Source organism: Pezoporus occidentalis, unplaced genomic scaffold (genome assembly GCF_034315485.1).
Source record: "Pezoporus occidentalis ecotype Australia unplaced genomic scaffold, CSIRO_AGI_Poc_V1 ctg35, whole genome shotgun sequence".
NCBI lineage: Eukaryota > Metazoa > Chordata > Aves > Psittaciformes > Psittacidae > Pezoporus > Pezoporus occidentalis.
The window spans coordinates 4,105,236-4,124,117 of NW_026915483.1; the positions used below are offsets into that span (position 1 = coordinate 4,105,236).

At 39.2% G+C, this 18,882-nt stretch overlaps 1 protein-coding gene across 1 annotated transcript; it reads right to left on the reverse strand.

Moving 5' to 3' along the window:
* Nucleotides 1-409: 409 nt before the first annotated feature.
* On the reverse strand, nucleotides 410-18,499 carry TMF1 (TATA element modulatory factor 1). Its single transcript, XM_062630290.1, has 17 exons — nucleotides 18,206-18,499; nucleotides 14,520-15,760; nucleotides 12,731-12,834; nucleotides 11,712-11,838; nucleotides 10,645-10,750; nucleotides 9,855-9,997; nucleotides 9,234-9,400; nucleotides 8,927-9,083; nucleotides 8,349-8,441; nucleotides 7,578-7,734; nucleotides 7,147-7,339; nucleotides 6,756-6,825; nucleotides 6,579-6,671; nucleotides 5,661-5,771; nucleotides 4,880-5,026; nucleotides 4,335-4,460; nucleotides 410-3,464 (listed from the first exon to the last, which is right to left on the reverse strand). The coding sequence occupies exons 1-17, from the start codon at nucleotides 18,345-18,347 to the stop codon at nucleotides 3,321-3,323; spliced, it is 3,321 nt and encodes a 1,106-aa protein (XP_062486274.1). The 5' UTR covers nucleotides 18,348-18,499; the 3' UTR covers nucleotides 410-3,320.
* Between the last annotated feature and the right edge of the window lie 383 nt (nucleotides 18,500-18,882).

Sequence of the window (18,882 nt, forward strand, 5' to 3'; positions counted from 1 at the left end):
GTCACAGGCACCAACACGGGGGTGCTGGGATCAGTCCGCCACCGGACAGACCGCTTCTCACCTCGTTTACAGGTGGGGAACGGGGGACAAGAGCCCAGCCGCGGGAGGAGGACAAAGGGTGACCCCCTGCACCGATACTGCCGGCTCCGACGGCGGTCTGCTTGAATACAGGAAATCGGCCTAAATGTGACAGTGTCTTTAATCCCATTACTGCAGTGCGCTTATAAATAAACCAGCCCCTCACACCTCAACACCCGTAACAGCGTAAGAGTTTCACTGTCATTTGTAATTCTGAATTCAAACTGCATGTATCTTCTAACTTGAGCAGTATTCTTTTATAGCACCAGGTTCATGCACATCCACCCCTCAACAAAACTGTTTTTTTTTCTCAAAGAGAACCAGAGCACACTCTTAGCACAAAGTTTTATTTCACCCTGCCCCATGCTTTTTACAGTTCTATACACATTTTACAACTAGAAACCCAGGGGTCCAATTTAACCGTGAGGCAACCCATTTCATTCCATACTCAGGATCATTATAGCCCTTCATAAAACATACGTACATGAATCGCAACAAACTTAGAGCAGGACAAAAAAATAAAAGAGCAAACCTTCTCTCTTACGTACGAACATGTAGGATATTGAACATCATCTCCTGCATCTATTGAGGATGCAGCAGTGCCCCAAGAAGCGAGTACCAGTGCATTCTACACCTCATCCAAACCCACTGACACCACCTTCCATTACCTCTCACAGACTGAGAAATAAGCCCTCTCTACAGAGTATACATTGAATAAACCGTTAAATAGCATTACTTCACACTTGCAATGCAGTGAAATTGAGGTATAACTTAATTGCTTTCAGAAGGAATATTCTAAACCAATACACTTAAACAGCACCAGACCCAACTCCTTTCATTTTGCAATCTCAGTAGTAGCAATGACCTTAAGGTGGCCAAACAGACATTAATGTTTCTTCAAAACAAGCATCCAGGATTTATACCAAAGATGACTCAAACAGATTACAAGTCTATGTTAGCACTTTGTTCTCTAAGGCTTTGATGATGAAGACATCATAGGCCATCTGATTCTCATGTGATAGTAAAGGTTGCATTGAATGAGAGTAAGAATCAATAAATAGTGAATGTAACTATTTACATCTACTTTTGTAAATTTAAAAATCTAGAACTCTGACAAACGCTTTTGTACCTAAACCAGTTAATGCTGACTGCATGTTAAAAACTCCTATTTACCTAAGCTCTTCTAGAAAACCCAAGATAACCACAACTGCACTGGTGTCAGACCTGAAGCTACTCACACCTTACATGGGAAATGTTACCTTTAAAAGCACTGGCAGCAATAGATCAAATTCCTTAAGTGCTCTATTTGTCTATCAAGACTGTAACAAAATGGTCAGAATCAGCATTTTATTGATTCACTGCAGTAGATTAAAGCTGAATAGGATTTCTAACCTTTGAGCATCGTATCAGGTTGGTTTTGGTTTTTAAGAAAAGGCTGAACATCTCACATTTGCACATAATTCCAGCAACCAGCAAATCAGTAAGTTCCAACAAGTGATTTTATATGTAGTGGGGTTTGGGGTTTTTCTGTGGAGAAGTGGGAGTTGAAACTTAAAGTGATCAACCATGCTTCAAATATGAAGGCAAAGTGTTAAATTCTGAGCTTTTAGAAGAAAAATGGTTTAGAAGAAAAATGGTTTCCACAACTGAAATGAAGGCAGTAAAAGGGCAGCTCCTTCCTACCTCCCCATGAAAAGAAGAGAAAAAGGGTTTCTATGACAAATAGGGAGTTAAGACAAATTTCAGTGTTCTTGCTCTCTGGCTTTATGGAAATCTTCAGAATGCATGCCTGAACCTCAAACTGAACGAAGCTTTTCCATGAACATACCCTTGCCTGTGTAACTTCAGTAACTGATGGTTCTCACAGTGAGGAATAAATCCCCAGCCCTCATAGAAACATCGTATTACTGAGCAGCTCTTTCTCCAGAAGCAATTTCTCATCATTCACATCCTTTGTCTCTCTCTCAGGCCACTGAACACATAAGCAGGAACAGACTTCTCTAACACAAATTAGAAATTGCACAGATGTGAAAAAACACCTCTCCCAGTAGAGGCAATGGTATGATAAGCAAAGAATTTTGACTGCTGAGCAGTTCCCCCGAGTACCCATCACGGCTACAAGTCTGAGATGCAGTTAAGTATTTGCTGTCTGGAATGCAGAGAGGAAGACACACGCTTCTTTCCCCAATTCTCAACATTCCCAAGGGTCCAATTCAAACGTTTCCTCAGACATTACTGAAAATGTAGCGAAGCTTCAAGCCATGTGGATGCTATTTGACCAATACCTTGCTCAAGGAATGGCATGAGAAATATGTTACAGCCACTGGAGACTTATATGAAAACTATATTAAGTCACAGTACAATTTGCAGTAACTTTAAACCTTGCCACTTACATACAAGGAACCATGAGAGCAGCAGCAAGTAACAGAAATAAAAAATAACCCTCATTTTCTGCATTCTTCTGAACTATCTTAACTACTGCTAAACATCAGCATCCAAATCTAGAATAAATACTGAATAGTTTAGCTTTCTGATGTTAAAATTAAACACATGTGAGTTACAAGGAAAGCTGCTGCCTCTAGACAGCTCATGAGACAACACAAGTAATATGCAAGATGAAGATGTAATTTATAGTCTCACCTGAGCCTCAGGCTCCACTTCAGAGGACTTAGTGTAAAACAGGCTAATCTGATTTGGCTAAATGCAGAGAATTATCATCCTAAGGTTCAGATGTTGCAAGTATGAGTTTTCCTGACATAAAAATATCCATCGGTTCTGCTTCAGACAGCAAGCCACTGCTATTTTGTTATTAAAAATTAACTGATGAGGTTTTAGAAAAACTCCTATTAAGAACACTTAAGAAAACCTCCTAATGTCATTTTCATAGATACAGAGTTTATGAATCAAGGGCTGCTTTAGTAAAACTCCTGCCGTCCAGTGCTGTCTCATGAGGTAACAATCATCATTGCTGCTACTGTTTACAAGTAAAATGATCCACCCATAAGCAGAAACTTAAATAAAGGGATGACTGAAAAAAACCATTAAATATTGTACAAATAATTTAACTGCAGACAGTACAAGACACTTGAAGCATTGATTTTTGTCAGGATATGAACTCTATTATATAGTCACATTTTCTATAATACAGTTGGGTTTTTTACAAGACATTTAAATTCAGCATTTACATAAACAATTCTCTTTACAGTCTGTTATCATAAAATGTTAAAGAGTTCCAGCAGGACTTAAATTTGTCTCTGTTTTAAAAGTTCATCTATCTGAGTCTTGTACATGTTTTTCACATCTTCGAGGTCTAGCCGAAGTTCTTCAGCTTCCTCTGCTTTCTCTCCATACATCTGAAGAATTGTGTTGTATCTTTGATCCAAATCCTGCAAGGATATGTTGTTTGTTATCTGACTGTTTTTCACCTTCAAGAAGTTGCTGCTATGATAATGTTTTACACTACTAGGGAAAACAAGTATAGTGTTATGTTATCAAAGTATAAATACTTTAGAGTGAAGCATAGAGTAAACTCCTCAAAAAAACCTTCATGTTTCGACACTCTGAACATGGCTAGATTTATACTCCAGATGTAAGAGGAAGACATTCCAATAACAAAGATCCTTGATGACAAAGAATTAGTGTGGATACAGAGAACATACTGAAGCACCTTGAGGTTCAACTACTATAAGCATTAAAACAGTAAGTAAACAGCCAACAGTTTTACTACAGGAATAACCACATTTAGTGAAGTGTTTCACTGGGAAATTTAATATTCTGTATTTATAAAACAACTATAATTTCCAAAATTATTCCAAAACTATTTCCAGTATTTAAGTTCTTACACATTCAGAGGATTAAAATATCTGTCCTATTACCAGTATTACTACTGCACAATCATTCATCTTCCGCATCAACCTCTAATAAATCCATGCTATTTATCAAAACAGCCCCTTTACTAAAAGGCCACTTCCAGACTTCAGTGAGATAAACAAAAAAACAAAGTTCTCTCCCTGACAGAACACGCAATCTTATGCACAACACACATTTCTAACAACTGCATTTTGAAGTGACTACTTAGTCATGGAGGAGGCATTTTCACATTCTACTATTTAAAACCCCCCCACCAGGCTCTTCAGTCATTCATGACTAGGGACAGATTTGAATACAATCCTAAATCGACAGAGGTATTACTAAGAAAACACCACAACTACAAATATGTCAATTTTACATCAGATTTCCAATAGAGATACATTTACCTTTAACTGGGCACGTAATTTTGGTATTTCCTTCACTTTTTCTTCAAGTTCATCGTTCTGATTTGTTAATTTAACCAGTTCTTCTGCCATTATTGATCGAGTTTTCTCAAGGTTTCCAATTTCCAGCTAAGATAAACACTTTAACAATTAGGAGGAAAGAATTTATCATATTTATAAAACACTACATCAAAGTATTTTGATACGGTAATTAAGGCATTTTCTTAAGCCAGCACCTTGGGAGTGCTCAAATCTGACCAGTGGTTTGGGATCTGCTCTTTTGCAGGCAGACAAATTAAGTTTTCTGATAGGTCCTTGCCAAAACAAAAAAACGAAGCAAGAAATTCTTTTCTTGGTCATCCCTACACGTACCTCCAGTGGCTGTTCTGGACATAACAGAATTGTCATGAAAGGGAAAGAGTGAATGCACTCTGCTGTGGGGAGAGGAACTGAGCTTCTTGCATGTAAACCCAGCAATATTATACCGACTGCATTAGTGTTTACACTTAAAATGTATGTGTTTGGTTATGTATGAATAACTACAGTACCTGTAGATGTGAAATCTCTCCTTCTCTTAGTTTTAGCTGGGATTGAAGGTTTTCAATTATACTTGAACCTGCTCCCATCCTTATAGCATCATAAAGATTGCTCCCACTAGTAGCTACTGGCCCAAAGGAGTGATCATGAGGATCATCCTAGAAACAAAAGGTTAGAGAAGCTTAAAATCAGACAAAAATGTGCACACTTTGGAATCTTCCTTGTCCTGAAGTACTGTATCATTTAAGTTTTAAAATTATACTGTTAGTAGGCAAACATTTCAATGCTTGAAGTTTGGTTTTAAAACAAAAGCTTAAGGTGAATAGGTACAATCTGAGATAGATCCTTAGTGGCAGGTTCTCGTGTCACCTATACAACTGCCATTTGATGTGGACATCAGTAACTATCCACAGGAAAGCAGCAGAAGCAACAGACTTCACAGAGACCGCAGCAGTCTGTGATACCACCTCAGAGCAGGGTTCTGCCCTAAGCCAGGATTGCTACTAAAAATAAACCAATTGATTTGACTCCTACTAGTGTTAGTCAGTTCTTCTATATGTGAGCTCAGCACCAACACACATATAATATGTTACCTCACAATAAAAGCTGTAGTTTCACACTGTCTTTCACAGATGTTTTACAATAACAGACATAAGCAGATTTTAGATGTTTCTGCATAGGAATTACCTTGTCTAAGGTCAATATACATTTTTTACATTAATAAAACTTCCTAATGAGAAAAGAAAGCAATCTGTCAAAAAAAAAAAAGCCAGTATAATTGATAGATGATACCTGAGAGAGGAAAGATGTCTGAAGTCCCGCCATGTCAACTCCACTTATGGAACTAGAGCGTGACATAGTTGGGGTACTCGAAACTGTTTCAACCGTAAATGACTTTCGATCCTTCAAAGACACCCACAAAACATCACCAGTGAGATAAAAAACAATAGTTACAAGATGGTGAAAGACAGATTCTGTGAAGGACAAAGTTCCCTTTTCCACCACCACCACACAGAACACAATGTGACAGATAACATTTCCCCTTCCCCCATCCCTAAAACATGAAAGTTTAACAATGAAGAATTTCTTTGCTACAAACACTTAAAGCCTATGACCAGTTTTTCTCAGAAAATGAAGAAAAGTTGCAAACCACACCAAAGGAATCTCTTTAAAGTAGGGAGATTCAGAGGCAGTTCTGTATATCCAAAGTTATCACAGGAATGTCCTAAACCCAGAAGTGTGATTCCTTTTAGAATTTTTTTTTTTCTTCTACGAATTAAATTCCAAGATTTCTCACATACTAATACTTTACTGATACACTTCCAAATAGACTAACCTCCTTGTACTGGCAGTATCTGAAAGTATGGTAGCCTCTGAAGGATAAAGCACTTAGATTTTAGAACATGAGATGGTAAAAAACAGTAACAGAAAGTTTTACTTAAGTATCAAGTGCTAATTAGCAGTAACAAAGTTACTGACTATTGAGGACTGTTCTGTGACACCTGACTTAGCTGGAGAGCAGGTAGTACATTACACAGTCATGTGAAACACAAAGCAGGAATCCAGCCAAGTCCTTAAAGCCCGGGCTGAGAGCACACACTGTACTCCTCTGAAGTGCACTTTGCTGCTTGTGACAGTTTCAGGTTCCATATATCTACTAAAATAATGACAGTACCAGTAAGATTGAACTGAAATGTTAGGTTTTGGTACCTTCTCCTTTGCTGCTTCTTGCACGTAAAGTGCCTTCTTTCTTTCCTGTTCAACTTTCATCTTCTCCATTTCTAACTGAGTAGCCAGCAGCGTCTACAAGAATAAATATAGTCTGTTAAACCTCCTGCTACCTAAAATTTCAACAATAACATAGATTAAAGGTGAAGTAGGCAGTACCTTTTCTTTCTTTGCATCTTCCAAGGTTTTTGCATACTCATCTTTGAGCCCTTCTAGCTCAACCTCATACCTACATTGAGGAGAGAAAAGAGGCAGAGAAAGTCATTAAAGAAGCATTCTGTGTTTACTTTAGATTCACATGCTTTTAAAACAAACATAGCTTCACGACTTTAAAACAGTATAAAAGTAACATGCTTCAATCTTTAGCATGTAACAAAACACCCTTAGCAAGTTGGGCAACTCTACCAACAGAGGTCAACGTTTTGCATAGTCATATCAGCACTCAAAAGAATCAAGCCTTCCAACTTCCAAGGAGATCTGATGCAGGCAGTTACACAAAACAAGGCTTACTGCATTTCACTGTAATTTGTTAACCGAAAATGCAACTCACCTACTGTTTTCATTTTCCATTTTCTTCAATCTATTTCTCTCCACTTCCAGCTGAGCCTGAAGGCGTGTATTTTCTTGCCTTAGACGACTATTCTGAGATTCAGTAGAAGACATCTGAATTTTATTAGAAAGAAGTTCTTCTGTAGCAGCCCGTTCTCTCTCAGCAGCTGCTGCTAGAAGAGTTTGAGACTCACCTAATATTAAGTCAAGAAAAACATGAAATTTAACTTTTTTGATCAAACATCTATAGTAATGTCCAAGAATCTTGACAAAATACCCCACACACCATCTCCTTACAGGAAAGCATTTAGTGCTCATCTCTCTTGATCCGCTATCTGCACTTTGGACAAGTGTTAAGCCCTTTTCAGTTACCTTCAGCTATCTTGCATCTCCAAGAGCCTCACAGTTCAGTAAAAGCTAAAAACATCTTACCAAGTCTGTCAGAAAGGTTCTTTTCAAGCTTTTCCCATGCAGAGGTCTGTGCTCCCAGCGTGGCTTGCAGATTTTCTATCTGCCGGAGAAGTGGCCGTGTAGCTGATGTAACACTTTGACTTAGTTCTTGGTTCCGGCTCTCTGCTTCTTGGAGTCTCTGAAATCACAGATTAATTATATTTAAGCTTTAAAATCATATGATGGATTCAAAGATTAATACAGAATTCAGCTAAACACAGAGCAGTTGCTTTCCATTCCAAAATTACTGCTTTACAATTGCTTTACGCTTTAATATCCATTTGTTCAAATTGTAATAAAGTATGAAATTCCATGATAGAAGCTTAAGATTTTAAGACATGTGATGGAGCAACAGTCCAGAAATATGCAGTCCTCTGGACATCTCCTGAAACATTTTGGCAACAATCTATATTCTGAACATTAAGAACAGTAAAAATATTCCTGAGAAGCAGCTAAAGAGTCTTTCAAAACATATTTGCTAGCAATTTTAGAGGTGTTTCACAAACGTAATAGCTTATACTAGGACAGCATTCCACTTATGAGGCACCATAAAAAAATATGATTTTGTTTTCACTATGTGATTAAAAACATATTTTTAACATTTTCATTGTTATTCTACAAAGGACAAATACCACAGGTAACAGGAAGACAAAGCCTCTCTTTCAGGCTATTAATGTCACCACAGCGTTTTATTTTCAGTTTTTAGAAGCCCTCCTTGCAAATACAATTTGGATCACCTATTTGCTATAGTACCTGTTGTAATTCACCAATTTCCTGACGTAAATAGTCTTCTTTCCTTGCTGCCTGCTGTTCTGCACGTTGCAGCGCCAGCCTCAGGTCTGCCACCTAAATAAACAAGACATTGTCACCAATTTCTTCCAGAAGTTATAGTACCACCTTTTCATTGCTAGAGTCCTGTACCAAGTTTAACCACTGCCAGACAGGTTATGTCTCTTCACAAGGTAAAGGCTTAAGTTTTGCATGCATATAAATAGTTACACAGATTTATCTACTATTGAAAATTTTGTCTAATTAAATGTCTTGAACTTTGCATCATGGTAAGAGCACTACAAAGTCAACATAGAGCCCCTCCAAGTACATTCATTTAGACAAATTAAATGTATTTTTAAATAAAATTAATACTTTGAAGCTTAGTACAACTACCACTAGGCTGAACAAGTTAATAGGAAAGATACCCACTGGGTATTTGCTAAGTATACAAACACGAGTTCCCCCTTATACTGCATCTGGTTCATTATGTCAGGTGCACACACTGGGAGAACATTCATTTCTTCAATGACGAAGTTTTATTCACTGCATTTCAGACCCACCTGAATTGCCAAAGCTTCTTGTTGCTGCCGAGCCTCCTCTTGGGCCTTCTCCAGAGCTAGCCCAAGCTCTTCCTTTGCCTTCATTTCCCGACTTAGGGCTGCTTCTTGTGCCTCACTGTCCTTTGTAGCATTAGCTTTATGAAGATCTGCAAGTTCCCTAGGGAGGAAAAAAAACAAGCCAAAACAAAACAATGCATGTACAGTTTACACAATGGCCACAGTGACTTTGCAAATAGCTTTAATATATATTTACATTTCACAAAAGCTGAATGTATGGTTGAAGAAGGGCACGCAAATATTTGCTTACTTATATGCACTGTCAAGTGCTGCCTGGACACTTCTGTTGCGTTCCTCAAGGTCTCCCACTTCTGCCTGAAGTTTACCAAGATCCTTTTCTTGTCGCTCCACAACACTGTTTAGTTGTTTAATGCTGTCCCGATGTTGCTTCTCAAGCTCTTCCTTGCCATCAAGCACCTATTAAGAGTGCAAACTAGAAGCATGAGACTAATCCCAGTAGAAAGGGTACACAATGCCAACCAAGGACAATGTCAACTGTGGCAGTTGTCAGACTGGGTCTGCTGCTTGTAAAGTCTTTATTCAGTCACAGAACAAGCAAAGAAGCCCTACCCAAATTTTGCTGGTATAGGTTTTCCAACTAAAATGTCATGTACTGAATCTGGTCAGCCCACCTGATAATCAGCAGTACAAGTGCAAACAAGCAGCTGGAAAGACATACATGACCTTAGTTTTAAACTGCTCTGAAAACATATACAGAGATCACACCCCAGTGTTCCAATAATATGAAACAGAGAAGTCTCCAAGAAAACAAAACAGTATCAGTCAAGAACCTCCCCCAAAGGGCTACTCTGCAGATCACAGAAAAAGCTGAAAAAAAACCCAACAAGCCCAAAAGAAACAAACATCTCACCTGTTTTAAATGCTGCAACTCCTCTTCCATCTCCTTAATCTTTTTGGTCTGTTTTGTGTTAATATTTTCTCTCTCTTTCTCTTTGGCTCTTAATTTCTTAATAACGGTGGAATTGTGCAGCTGCTGTTTGGAAAGCTTTTCTCCTGTGAAAAAAGTTAACATGAAGCTAGCGCACATTGTTCTTATTCTATGAACTCTTTTTATTCACACCTCCCCCTGCTCTTCAATCCCATGAAAATAATTATCAAATGTGTATGGAAACACTTCTACATTTTTCCATGCAAGTTCTTACGTTTTAAATCTACTTTATCCCAAGATGACCTTGCTACACTAAGCTACAGTGAAAGAGGATGGGCAATTAAAGGTTTTGAAAGTAAAGCAAATGAGCTCACCACTATCAGGAAAAAAATCCCAAACCAAAATGGCCTGTTCATTTAGTGACTGCACTTTGCTTCCAAACCTAAAAAGCATTAAGGGAGACATTGCAGAAATGCCCTGAGCAATTCCCTAGTCAGATTTCTGATGAATGGAACACTGCGTGTTGCGCTGCACGCTAGTTTTATCTCACAGCACCTTTTCGTGCACACTGCAGGAAGTACCCCCTAAACATCAGTGTTTGACTGACCCCTCCTGTTGTTCTTTGCTATTAACTAAGTGGTTCAAATGTTCAGAAACATCTAACATGCTTCATAGGTTCTGTTTTTCCCCACATAAAGGACACTCATAGGTGAAGGCAGCATGTTTCAAAATATTCCACAAAGTTTTACTATTGAAATACTTTAATTCTCACCTTCCTCCATTAATCCTTTGATTTGTTCTTCTTTTTCTTTTAGCAATTCAGCAGTTTCATTGGTATTAAGTCTAGTTGCCAATTCTTCTTTAACAGTCTTCATTTCCTAAATAATAGGATAAAATACTTAGGATCATTTATTAAAATATATTTAGGGAGGCACACACAGTAAGTTACTGATCACCTTTTCCTTCTCCACTTCCTCTCAAAAGGCTTTTCCCTGAAAACAATTTAGGTTGGAAGGGAACTCTGGAGATTATCTGATCAAACCAGATTGCTCAGAGCCTGATTCCATCAAGTTTTAAAGCCTCCAAGGATTGAGATTCCATAAAGTCTCTGTATAATTTGTTCCAACTCATCCTTTCATTTCTGTTTCTGTACTTTAAACTTCACAATACAGTAAAAACAAACTTCTATTCACACAGACGTATCAGATCATTTTTCTATTTCAACGTACTACTGTGCAAATATAGTGACAGAAACAGTGACCAAACAACTGTTAAAAATGTGGGCTTTTTTTCCAGTTGCAGACTGGAGTTTGCTTTTTGCAGACTAGCAATAAGATCAAGAAATGTAATACTGTCATACCAAGTCAAGAACATTTAAACTCTATAAACTTTGCTGCTGCAGACTTCTTTGCTCATTCCAAACCAATCTGTTATCAGTCTTTAATTTTCCTCCCAGTTAATCCTCTAAAGAAGCCAATCTCTTTCTTCTCCACCTCTCCACATTCCCAGGCCATTCTTCTCCCTCACCCCAATGCAAATGTCTTACAGGTACAAGGTAAATGAGAGAAAATGTTAAACCACCTTCTTCCCAAACCAGACTAACTTTGACTTCACTGTGTTCATTAACTTGATTCACAACATGGCTGCAGGAATTTATGTGTCAACACAAGGAAACAACAAGCAGCCTGGAAGGCCAGAATCAGCTTACAGCAGTTACTAATACCGTGAGACAGCACCTGTTGGTCACATGCTTTTCCCTAGCTTAATTTTTTATTAATTTACCTCAAGAAATGTGTGTCCTAAAATAAAAAAATTAATCTCACTATTAAGCCAAATTACCTTTTTAGCAGCATCTCGTTCTTTGCAGGCCAGCTGGAGCTTCTTCTCAGCATCAGCAATCCGCTGAGCAAACTCCTCTTTGAGAGATGAAAGGCTACTGCTCTCTTCTTTCATTCTGAACATTTCACTGCATTTAAAATTCACATTTCAGAACAGCTGCATGGTTACAGGACATTCCAAGAAGCTTGCAATATCTAAGTTTGCAATTATCCTAAATGCATTTATAAATGTGTTTTGTTTTGTTTGCTTTTATTTTACATGTTAACCAGAAGTCAAAAAAACCCACATCCATATTAGAAGTACTAATCAAAGATCTTCATTAATTCAGTAATTTACCTATGAAAATAATTAAATGTTTTATTTACCTTAAATGTTTTGCCCCTTAATCAAGTTCTTTCTGATTAACCATACTCTGGATCATATACAAGGCAAACGATTAAATGTATTTTTAAGAGCAATTTAGTCATTAATACCTTCACATATTATCTGTACATTTCTAAACTTTGTATTTGATCAGTAAACTGGTAAACCCAACTTTTATTTTATTTTCCCTTTTAATTTTAACAGAATAATCAATTCAGGTTTTTCCCTACAATCAGCCACACTTCCACTGCTTATACTTTAGTTGGCAAATTACTTAGTAAATCTGGTTCACCCATCTGTATCAGAAAAGTCAGTCTCCCTTAATAGCTGAATCTAGTCTTAAAACAAAGACCTTTATTAAAAACCAAGCCTGGCTCTACACATCTGTTTGTCATTCCAATTCTTACTTACTGAAAAACCTTTCACTAGCCTCATCCCAAAAGAGATTTTGGCCCCAAGAAATAACGTGTCTTCAAAAAAAAAAAAACAATCCCATCACAGCACATGCAATCATTATTCCCACCTTTCCCAAACAGCGCACATCCCCTGCAACCTTTGTTCTAGTTATACAGCTACTTGTTTTACAATATTGTCTAGCAATTGCATTACAGTAAAATTACAGTTACACCCTCTACTGTGTGCATTTTCATACTTACTCTTTTAGGTTATCATAAGCTTCTTCCAGGCACGCCTTTTCTTTACTAGTACTTAATAACTGTATTTCCCTCTTCTCCAGTTTCTCAGTTAATGAATCAATCATCTGGACAATGTTTTTAAAGATAAAGATCAGATGAATGGGACAATTAAAACACAAGAGGGACAGGCTTCCCCTTTCCCCACACCACTCCCTCCCAAGACTATTTAAAGCTGAACTTGTCAATGTTTTTAGGAATTAAAGGTAAAAGTCACTGAAGATTACCATGTTTCTGCCACATTAATTTAGAACTTAAGCAATATCTAAACACAAGACAGCCTATACAACTAGAGGTAACATTAACCATTAAGACTCCCAGTGCTCTTTACCCCACTCTTTACAGAATCACAGAATAATTGACATTGGAGGGTCTCTTATGTGAAATGTTAGTGTACATCAGCAAAACAGCATCAGATGAGGGAAGAAAACTTTCAGGGTCAAGAGCTCTTAGATCACACCATCAATATAAATTCTTAATACTAGATTTTGTAAAGCTAATTATAGAGAAATAACATACAAACATATGTAAATATGATATAAACAAATGAAACATATTCTCTAAGTGTAGCTTAACATGGCCACTGAAAGACAGAATTTACACTGGTCCATTATTACTACTGTGCACAAGGTATAACCATTTACATTAGGAAAACTTAGAGATAACTGTTCATAGAGCTCCTCAAGGAATTTACACTGACATTCTGTATAATTTACACACAAAAAAAATGCCTTTCTTAAAACACAGATTGCATTGGGGTTTTATGAACTCCCATAAGCAATTGCTTTTTCCTTATTACTACCAGAAGCAGCATCAGTATTGCAAACATGCCTACACTGTAAGGCCATCCATGCCACGCATCAGGCACACAGACTATGAGCAAAGCAACATGTGGAGGAACAGAGCAAAACATAGGTCAAAGGAGCTCAAATTAAAAACAGGAATAGAGGGACAGGAAGGTGACAAAGGAAATGGAAGAAAGATAGTGCACACAATACATTGGCAGAACTGGACAAAAAACACTGCTTCAGAGCTCTAGTTTTAGCCTTCTATACACTTGAGTATCCCACTTCGCCACATTTGTAGTTGTCTATCTAAACTAGCCATACAAATTTCTTTTAATCTACTCACTATCCATAACTATGCTTATCTTCTTCATTAATAAGCCTAGGGCATCTTTAAAAGTAAAGATTATTTCTGCTAAAAGCAAAGATTATTAGTAAAGATTAAAAGTAAAGATTATTTCTGCTAAAAGCAAACATTAATTTACCAGTAAAAAGGTTTTATTTACACTAACCACTGATATCCTCAAAGAACATGCATAATGTCCTGCAACGTAATCAGATTTTGACAGTTTAAGTCTGGTGGGACTACAAAATATCATCTTGATTATTGCTGAAATCCTCAAGGCTTGTAGTTTCATGATTGAAATCTAAATACCTAAAGGAATCTCTTCCACCTTTCACACCAAAGAATTAAAATAACACATTTGATCTATCAAGGCTTCCTACTTGCTAGTGTTACTCACGATCTACAGCAATGACAACTAGATGGATAAGGCGAAACCTGAAACGATCTGACCAGAAAATTCACCAGTATTATTCCACTCCAGACTACCAAGGACAGTTTTCTATGAGGTAAGGTAGCTCAGCATCAATTACTTCATTCAAATAAGGCGCAGCTAATACCTGTGTAGGGCAGGAGTTTCATTTGTAATTAAAGAGTGTGATTGCAAAACATATTTTGCAGTTACCTTTTTGAGCTCTTGCTTTTCAGCGTCCTCTTTTGACGCTTCATCAGCAGCATCCAGCTGCAGCTCTGTCTCCTCTTTCACAACTTGTTCTTCAGCAGTTTGCACAGCAGCAACCAAAACATCTGGCTGCTCGGAGTTAACAGGGGTCGCACTTCTCCCACTCTCTTCCATCTCAGCTTCCTCAGCATGTAAAACAGGAGCATCATCCAAGTTTTCAGATGTATTTTTCAGGGCATCAGCCGTTTCTGTCTTTGGCGCAGAAGGGCTGACAGCGACAGATGCTGAAGCAGAAGCCCTGCCTGATAACTCATCATCTGAATTTATTTCACTTACACTTCTACTATCTAAAGACTGTACACTAAAGGAATCAATTCTTTCAAAAGCATCAGAGGAGCAGCAGCTCTCGGTCATTTTTTGAAAGTCATCTAAACGATTATAATCTGCACAGGCAGACGTAGATAAAAGCTGAAATGATGTTTGCATTAAATGGAGACTGGATTTTGAATCTGCAGCTTCTTGTCTCGAACTTACTGAGCTCTCACTTATTACACTTTCATGGTCCAGAACTTCAATATCACTAGTTGTGGATGTCCCCGAGGAGAAAGTGCTAACAGGAGGTGAGGGTGTATTGCTTTGCCTGTCCTCAGTCTTTCGCTCCCGGGTTTCCAAACCCGTGTCTTTTGTACCTGCATTAAGAGGCTGCAAAGTGCTACCTGGTGCACCTCCTGTTCCATCCCCTTCTACACTGGATTTTTCATTTATAGGTTCTTCAGGTACTTCCAAATTTAGAGCAGACACCTTTTTTTCAGTAACTTCATTTGTGCTTTCTTCACGCTTAACATTAGATTCAAGCACGGAATTCTCTTCTAATTCCTCCTTGGGAATATCAAGGTTTTTCAAGTCTTCTAGGCCAGCTACAGAGGAATCCTTCACTTCTGTCTCTGTCGTCACTGGTACTTCCACCTGACTGGGGTGCTGAGGCTCCTTTAAAGTGCTTTTCACCTCCTCTTTGGGTCGCTGTGATTTGGCTGGAGGTTTGGACACCACTGGATTTTTCTGTATGCTCTGAACATCTGTTGGAGAGAGAAAGGCACTGAAGAAGTTTTCAGATTCGTCTACTACCGTCCTCCTCACTGGCTTAGTGATTGCTGTTGGTGATGCTGGCTGATTCTGTGCTTCTGCATTTGAACTTAAGCCCCAGGAAGATGTATCCCATCCTCCACTTATGAGAGAATTTGTTCCTAGAACAGTAAAAAGAGATAGGCAAAGAACACTTAAAATGTATTATTTTTCAGTATTTGTCACTTTAGATGCAACAGTTCAGAAAAAAAAAATGGTTTTGATAACATTTAACTTCAAATGAATATTATATATCATCACAATTAGCACAATTTTCCTTACTAATTCCTTAAAAAGGTCAGAACTGATTTTTAAATAAAGCAAAAGAAGCTTAAGGGAGACACAAAGTAATTCTAAAATTTCAGGTGGACAAAGACACCTCTAGAAAGTAAGACCTAAAGGAACCAATTTGCTCCTTCCCTCTTAAACAGTAACTTAAGCAAAGGCAGAAAGAAACCATACACAAATTACACTATACACAATTACAGTAAATTCCAAGAGTGAGGATTTGAGAAAGAAGATGGAGAGAAGTGTCTGGGAAGGTGAAACAAGCAACACAGCATTCCTAAAGCAAGTCTGAAGCCTATTTGGGCACAGAAAGCAAGAATTTCCTTTGCAAAGGGAACAAGAGAAAAGGAATGTGGCCTCCTGCTCCCTGCAGTGAGAGGAGGCTGGGCAAAACAGTCTGTAAAACTGGAGTTTAAAAGTAAAGAATTATACAGATTACAAAGGGATGAAACAACTACTGGGTCTTAGAAGTTATCTGCCAGTAGCAGGTAACAAAGACAAACACTTTGCACACCATTACAGAAAACACGGGGAAAAAAAAAAGCTTCAACTATCTGTAGAATTTACACTATAAGAAGCCTTCTTGCCCTTTCAGTTTGTGACAGGCTTCATGTTTTTCCTCGCACACCAAGCAAGAGCACAAAGCTGATAACACACACTGTCAGCAGCCCAGCTAAGATGATAATTTTGTTCTCCTGTGGAGAAGTACCAAACTGGTTAGTTCTGAAGCTGCCCCAAGCCAGCATCAACAGTTTCTATTATTGTATTTCTTGCAGGTTTTCCAGGACTTGTCAACAGAAAGGGTAATAAGAATTTCAGCATCAAATTTCAGCAGCATCCCAAGTAAGAAAGATAAATAAAAAATAATATCCAATTTGACTCTGTATCTACAAACATACTCTGGATAACACACTACAGGCTACTTCAAAATAAGCTTACTTTATACAGCAGCATCTATTAACACCCACCAAGTTATAATACTTAAAGCAGACTACCACTGTCAGAAACTGTTGATAGCTGTTGGCCTCAAGATCCCAAATTCAGATAATTACCGCTCTCAGTGCCAAAAATACTACAAATATCTGATTTATTACTACCTTATCCATGCACCAATAGCTTCAAGAAAAAGCTCTGAGCTAACTGTAACACTGATTACACTTTCACCTGTTTTAAAAACAAATGTTTTGCCTTAAGAACAGATGCAGACTGATCTTTGCTGCTTTCCTTATGAAGTACAGAACTACTATGCATACTAAGGTATAAGTGAAATTGAGAACTGGCTTAGACAAGTCTAAAGTTTTAAGAACCTAAACACAACACAGTCTTTTATAAACAATTCCTGTCATTTAAGACAACTCTGGACTACTGAAGCAACTGACAACTCCCTGCTCCTGCAAAGGGACAAAGACATAAAACCAGCCCGGAAACACTTTCGGTTGTTACAGCTTTCAATTTTCAGAAATCTAATTCTGCTGTGCGTATACCTGGAAATAGCCTCCTCCTACAAATGCACACATTTCTTCTAGATGTAGCTGCAATAAAGGAGTTGGTTCCAGATGACCTGGTTTCCCATCCTTTTCTTTATTCATTTTCATCTTTAAAGTAGAAGTAAGTTTCCAAGGAGAGGGCCCTTTCTTGCCCTTTCACTTCCAAACAGCAGCTCAGTACTGGTCACTTTTTTCAGGTCCTACATCAGCACACGTACAAAGGAGACACTTCCTCATAACCAAACCATGACGATTCTTCCACCAACACATTCCTTTCTACAGATGTTAGAGGATTATGAACTCAACACCACTAAAAGTGTAAACTTCATTTAGTTTAGAAGGACTAGACTTTCAGCTTTTACTGTCACAATGAATAACCCCATGCATGCCTCAGAAAAAAGCGTAATTTTCCCTTTTTTATTAACTAAGTGGGTTCTAACACCTATTAGTCCCTCAGCAAAGAAAAATACCGCCTTGAGAAATACAGGAATGAAGCCTAGTGCTGCCTATGCAACAAGAGCATGACACACTGGCCGCGATAGCCAAGTATGGCCTGTGCTACCGCTTCCTCCGCTTGCTGTCAGCGATATACCCCCCTCGCCTGGGAGGGACACCCCACAGCCGCTGCGGGAGGGCCGGTCAAATCCGCACCACTGCAACCCCCAGCCGGGCTGAGCGGGGAAAGCGGGGAAGGAAAGAGCCGGCGCCGCCCCACTGCGGGGGCAAGACGGGTCAGGCCGCCCCACACGGGGTCTAGAGCACGGCTTGGGCCACCCACCGCCCCACACTTACCGTCTCCATAATCGGGGATGACGGCTTCGGGCCAGGGGCTCTCCTCAGCCTGGATGTCCAGCACCCGGTCGATGGACTTCTGGGCCTGCGACAGTGCCTGCTTGGCGAAGCTGGACAGCTGCGACGCGTTGAACCAGCTCATCCTCCGCGCCGCCCGGCCCCGCGCGGAGGCGGCGGCACCGGGCCACAAGCAGAAAGGCGGCGGGGCCCGCGGCCTCGGGCTCGGGGCAGGCAGCGGAGGCTGCCTCCGCCGCCAGGCTCCACGTCGCAAACAAGGCCGCACGCAGCCGCGCTCCGGCCTCCCCGCGTCAGGAGGGGCGGGCCCAGGCTGCTGCCATGGCGGCGTGGCCTGCTCGTCGCTTCACCGTCAGCGGCTGAAATCGCAGCTTCGGTGCCCGGTTCTTCACCTGCTCGACGCAAATAACGAAGAAGGACGCTCTCTTTTAGACCTCAGCTCACTGCTTTAAGCCCCACAGCTTACGTGGGGTCTTTTCACCCTTACAAACATGCGGCTGCTAGCAATTAACCTGTTAAATATCAGTGTCCCCGAGTTCAAGCACAAGGCTGGAATATGGGAAGTTTAAGTTTAAACACAGTTTATAGTTTAAAAGATGGAAAGTTTAAACGCAGCTGACATGCATCAAGTAAACTCAGGGACTTCAGGTATTCGGCACTGC

Excerpts from the sequence above, each read along its gene's own strand:
- TMF1 (XM_062630290.1), bottom strand. The coding sequence starts at position 18,347 with ATGAGCTGGTTCAACGCGTCGCAGCTGTCCAGCTTCGCCAAGCAGGCA. Across the intron at positions 9,998-10,644 it reads CAAAGGATTAATGGAGGAAG|GAGAAAAGCTTTCCAAACAG; the intron begins GTGAGAATTAAA and ends CTTTTTTCACAG. Across the intron at positions 5,027-5,660 it reads AGACATCTTTCCTCTCTCAG|GATGATCCTCATGATCACTC; the intron begins GTATCATCTATC and ends TTTTGTTTCTAG.